Raw genomic sequence first — 5550 nt, forward strand, 5'->3', positions numbered from 1 at the left:
AACTGGGTTCTTGAACATGACAATGAGTTCACTGTACTCCAATGGCCTCCACAGTCACCAGATCTCAGTCCAATAGAGCACCTTTGGGATGTGGTGGAACGGGAGATTCTCATCATGGATGTGCAGCCGACAAATCTGCAGCAACTGTGTGATGTCATCATGTCAATATGGACCAAAATCCCTGAGGAATGTTTCCAGCACCTTGTTGGATCTATGACACCAAGAATTAAGGCAGCTCTGAAGGCAACTGATACTAGCAAGGTGTACTTAATAAAGTGGGCGGTGAATGTACATGTAAATTAAAGAAACAAATAACCCAAAAGAAAAACAATTGTAGTATTTACTGGAATAATTTTAAGGTAAGAGTGAAAACCCATTTTTAAAAGTCATGTAGTGGCATATGGCACAAAAATCAAACTTAAGGACACCTCCTCAACTTTGTCACTCTGTAACTTTTTCTTATTTTTACCTTTAAACCTCCATTATGGGAAAAAATCTGACAATGAATGAAATTTATCACAATCCATTACAGTGCTTGGTACATTTAATTAGCGTGCCGGTTTTCTTTCGATAAATAAAAAGTATAACCTCGGGTGCCCCTTTTCCTCATCAGGTTTGTATCTGACCACGCCCCTGCTGGTTGCCAGGCGTTGCTGCAACACAGACTCATCCAGGCCAATCAGAAGTCACAACTAGGTTCAGGCCCCACCCCCGAGACCGCACGGACCTATCCGCTGTCACTACTGGAGTGGACGGCCAACAGGAAGAAGGCTAACATGGTGCTGCACGTGCATAGTTTTGATGGTAAGACACATCTTGTCTTTTTCTTTTTTACATTACATATGATGCCAGAATGCTACAAACAGATCAGAGGCAGCAGCTTCAATTTAAGATTTTCCTCTTTACATTCAGTTGGACAACGAAATAAAATAGAATAAGTTAAAAATAAGTAATGTCATGTGAGTAGTTTTTCTCACCTACAGATTAACTGATTACACACCTCAAAGAAAAACAAGAAGTGCGTGGCAGAGACTGTTGGCATCATTTATATAGAGTGGGATCAGTTACAGCCCTCGATCATTGATAATTCATTGCCAGTCAGGATCAGGTGATGAGCTACAGGGCTCTCCATCTGTGAATCGTGCAATTTATTTCATTTTTACACAGTGTTCTTCATTTGTTGTCTCTGCAGGAGGATCGTTCCTGTGTCCGGTCCATTCCTGGACCAGTGGAGAAGATTTAGCAGGAGACATACTGCGCCACAGGTGGGGTTTTCCTTAGTCTTCCAGCTCAAACCTATATGTCTCATTTGTATTTGCAAACTTTATAAAAATGTATTTCACCACAGTACACATGCTTTGAGTGCAGTATGATCAGGTACAGGTGAGTATTTGAAGCGTGTGATCTTGCAGGGGAGTGTCCGACTGGTGGAGGGGGAGCTCGATTCTGATGAAGGAGCACGGCCAGTGGGTGGAGTTAGCGGGTCACGACTATGTCATGGACCTGATTGCAGACCTGGAACTTCCACCAGACTTCCCAAAGCAGAAGAGTTACTTCATCATCAGCACTGACGACCCTGCCAGAGTCCGAGCTAACGCCAGCCTGTCAGTACACAAAACACTCACAGATACTACATGCATGTACAGATAATGGAAATGGAGATAAATATGCCAAAAACATTATTAAACTCTTCTCAATTTTCCTCTCCTCTCCTCTCCTCTCCTGTCAGTGCTCTGTTTGGCAGTGGCTTTGAGTCAGATGAGGAGCTTCCTTCTGCCTTTCTTCTCCGTAACAGCAGACCAGCATACAGTTTGCCTGACTCTGACGGTTACTTCAGCCACGGTACACACACACACACACACACACACACACATGGTTTCTGATTATTAAAAGCACTGCAGTGTGACAGTCATGTTAACAGCTGCTCTGCTATCTGTGTGTGTCCAGTAGAGTCGGATGCATTCAGTGACGGTCAGACTCAGAGAGGAATGGACCGCTACCTGGACAGCCTGTTTGACCCTGTGCTGTCAGACAGCAGCATGGTGAGTACTGACGAGACACCACACATCCTAACTACACTCTTACTCCTGCTTGGGAAGTATATTAGTGCTGTGTTATTAATTAGTTAATAGTCTAACCTTCAAATACACTGTAAAACATTGCAGGCGTATGGACTGAATTTACTTACCTTTGTTGTGGTTCACATTGTCGTTGGCTCTGGTGACATTTGATATGCATTTTTCACACTTTTATGACATTTTTTCGGCTGATCAATTCGTCAATTAAGTGGAAAACAAACATTTTTTTAAATATTATTTTTATTGACAATAGTGTATTAGACTATATTTTTTTGGGGGGACTTTTTCCTTATCCACTGTGAGGGTCCAAGGACAGAGGGATGTAGTATGCTGTAAAGCCCTCTGAGGCAAATTTTGATTGTGATATTGGGCTTTATAAATAAAATTGAATTGAACTGAGTACGCAGGAACAAGAAAACCATAAAGGATAAAGGGAAAACATCCAGTTAGTATGTATATCCAGATGCAGTCCTCATCCAGATGTGCTCGTTGAATCCTGATATTGCAAAAGTGAACCCCAAGATTCTTCCCATTTATATTCACATTTTGGATGATAAATCACAGTTTTTCCACGTGAATAACCGTAACAAGTTCATGCAGCCAGTTTCTTAAGTATGATAGCTATGATGATAGTCTTCCAGTCTTGTAAAATTATTTTTTTGGCCAGCACCATGCCCATCCAAAGAGCTGTCTTTCTAAGAGTCCTTCGAACACCAAAAAAAAGCCAAGTCCCTGTCAGAAGAGTGCTTCCAGAAAAGAAGAAAAAAGATAGAGATAGATAGATTAGTGGGCAGTTTGTAGCATGACTTAGAATAATAAAAACGATGAATCCCTTTGAGCTGGGTTAACCTGTGTCTACTGTTTATTGAACACCTACAGTTGTCAGCCCCTTAAGGCCCTGACACACCAAGCCAACGGTCGGCCGTCGACCAAAGTCGGGCCGTCAGTGAGCGTCTGTCGGTCTAGTTTTTGCGGTGTGTCCCGCACCGTCGGCCCTTCGGCTTCGGCGGTGTTGGCGGCTTTTCGGCCGATTGAGCACGTTGAATCGGCGGCGGAGCTAGTCGGTGAAAGAGATCACTCTGATTGGCTGTTTAGGTTTTATTCCCTCGCCCCTGTAGCGAGTGAATCTGCCTTACTAGTGAAACCGGGGCTAACCGGTGCTTCCTCCTTAGGCTCCACTTCACTCAGCTGCCCGACAGACCCGCTGCTTCTTCACACTTTAACCTGAATAAGAAACTGGAGCTAGCTGGGAAGCACAGCCAGTTAGCCTCCGCTAGCTTCCCAGCTACCCCCGGCCCTCCGTTTGAATCCAAAGGGAGAGCCGGGGCTAGCTGGGAGCGGCTAGCGCAGTATGACGGAGGGAGCTCGGTGCTCAGCTGCACAGATAGGAAACCCCTCATCTGTCAGGATGTACCACTCTGTCACTCCGCTCTCTCTCACGCAGGCGCAGAACGTACGTGCCACTTGGCCGTCGGATGTAGTCCGTGTAGTGTGTTCAAATGCAGCTGACACAGGGCGACATGAGGCGACGTAGACAACGCAACAGTTGGCTTTCGTTGCCGCTAGTTCTTTGATGTCGGTTTGGTGTGTCTGCACCTTTAAAAGAATTTACAAATTTCAACTTCCTCCACTTCTCACAAGTGACGTACATTGTTCTTTAGACTTAGTTCACCAAAGGAGGCAAACTTTATGTCTGAATAGAAGTCCTTTATACACTTGAGCCCTTTTAGACCCTGTATAGCAAATGTGCTGTCCAGCAGTGCAAGGGTTTAGGCATGATTGTGGCAAAGTGGTGTATAGATTGAAACACAAGGGACTTTATAGGTCTGTTTGATTTGACTGAGAGTCATCAGTGAATTTCTGACTTCAAAACTGTTACTAATTTAGCAGAAGCTGCAGAAAACAAACCAATTAGTACATAAAGGGAATTCTTTTTAGATGCCGCTATGAAAATGCGTAAAAAAAACTGTCACGTCATGCTCCGTCCACCTGATCTGGCATCTGAGTGTGAATGGAGGTGGAGTGTTGATGGACGGATGGAACATGTGATCCACTGCTTCTGTTTGTGTATGAATGGAGCAGACAGGAGGGGTGATTAGGTTACTGAGTGACCTACCGTATTTGACCGCAACAGCAGGCAGCACACATGAACGGCTCCGTGGGGAATACTGGTCTGTTAGCAGCTACACATTCTGTGTGTTTGGTAAAACTAAAAAAGGGAAAAGGCTGCGTTGTTTGGAGGAAGCAGGAAGGAAGTGGGTCGGTGCAGGTACGTTTAGGGGTGGACGCTTTGTCAGCCAGAATTTGTGTTTCCTTAGCATCCACTGTGAGAATAGTGTCCTTTGATCCCTTGTAGTAAGTGTTCGGTTTCAATATCAGCTGTCGATCAAACAGTGTGTTCTTCTTTTGCCTTTACTCTCAGACACAGCGATTTGTTTTTGTTGTGTTGACACAGTGGGGTTTATTATGTTGCAGAAATTAAGTTGTAGACTCACACTACCTTTTTCAGTCTCTGTGACTTTAGTATGAGCTAGAGCGTCTCCTCCAGTGTGTACGGTACTTCCTGCAGAGTATTCAGTTCCTCCAGCTCCACTGACTCACTCACAGAGGGTCTGAATCAACCACTACAACACACTCCCTCCATCTTGTTCCCTTTAGTCTCTCCTTTGACGAACATTTCTAACCCTTAATGTCTCTCAAACTCCACTTTCTCAACATCTCCAACCATCTGCTTATATCTGCTGCATCTCTGTCGCCTGCTTCTCTCTGGCCACCAGGACATGGAAAAGACTGGAAGTTTGTCAGCGAGGATGAAGGGAGGAGGAGGTATCGGCATCACGGGAGGAGGAAGAGGAGAGGGGGAGAATCACACGGCCCCCAGTCGGCCGTATCCACCAGGAATACATCCCGGAGGTAAAACACTGAAGTTAGGGTGTGTGTTTCCTGTTAGTTCAGCTAATGTTAGTGCAGATTGTCCATTAGTTTTTCTTTAAATTTGTTTTTAGTTTTGTGTCTTTCCTTTTTGTACAACTGCATCTTATCAGAGACCCAACTGTTTTCTTACTCATTTAATTTTTTTGTCCTTAATTTCAAGTGCTTCTTTGGTCCTGCTGCTAAAGCCTCTCTTAGTCTTTCTCTCTCCACTGACATCAATAATTCAGCTTACTCTAAGTTGGTTCTAAATCCTCAGCGTCCACTGCAGCATTTTTAAAATGTCTTCTCCTTTTGTGCTACAGTCGTATCCTGCTTGAACTATAGGCCCGTTTCCACTGAAGAAGTTCCTGGTACTATTAGGGGGGAGGAACTACTACAGGAACGTCCTCTTCCTCGGCCCTCTCAACCGCTGTGTCTCCACTGAGAGAGCGGAGTAGGAGGAAGGTTCCTGTAAAGTTACCGGGCTCTGGATGTGATGTAATCGTTGCGCGACCATTTTGACCGGGGCGACGTAGTGGCGTAGGGACGCTGTTAGCTG

The 5550-nt window shown here is 44.7% G+C and overlaps 2 protein-coding genes across 2 annotated transcripts in view; one reads left to right on the plus strand and one right to left on the minus strand.

Annotated features, from left to right (window-relative positions):
• syngr3a (synaptogyrin 3a) overlaps positions 1–5550 on the minus strand; it is a 136877-nt gene that overhangs the window by 80793 nt on the left and 50534 nt on the right. The window lies entirely within an intron of this gene.
• myo15aa (myosin XVAa) overlaps positions 1–5550 on the plus strand; it is a 48955-nt gene that overhangs the window by 24638 nt on the left and 18767 nt on the right. Inside the window, exons 28-33 of the mRNA XM_050070341.1 lie at positions 614–804; positions 1193–1265; positions 1413–1604; positions 1730–1842; positions 1948–2042; positions 4856–4991. Coding sequence (XP_049926298.1) covers positions 614–804; positions 1193–1265; positions 1413–1604; positions 1730–1842; positions 1948–2042; positions 4856–4991 — 800 coding nt within the window. The remainder of the gene's footprint in view (positions 1–613; positions 805–1192; positions 1266–1412; positions 1605–1729; positions 1843–1947; positions 2043–4855; positions 4992–5550) is intronic.

This window comes from Epinephelus moara, chromosome 18 (genome assembly GCF_006386435.1).
Source record: "Epinephelus moara isolate mb chromosome 18, YSFRI_EMoa_1.0, whole genome shotgun sequence".
NCBI classification, from domain to species: domain Eukaryota; kingdom Metazoa; phylum Chordata; class Actinopteri; order Perciformes; family Serranidae; genus Epinephelus; species Epinephelus moara.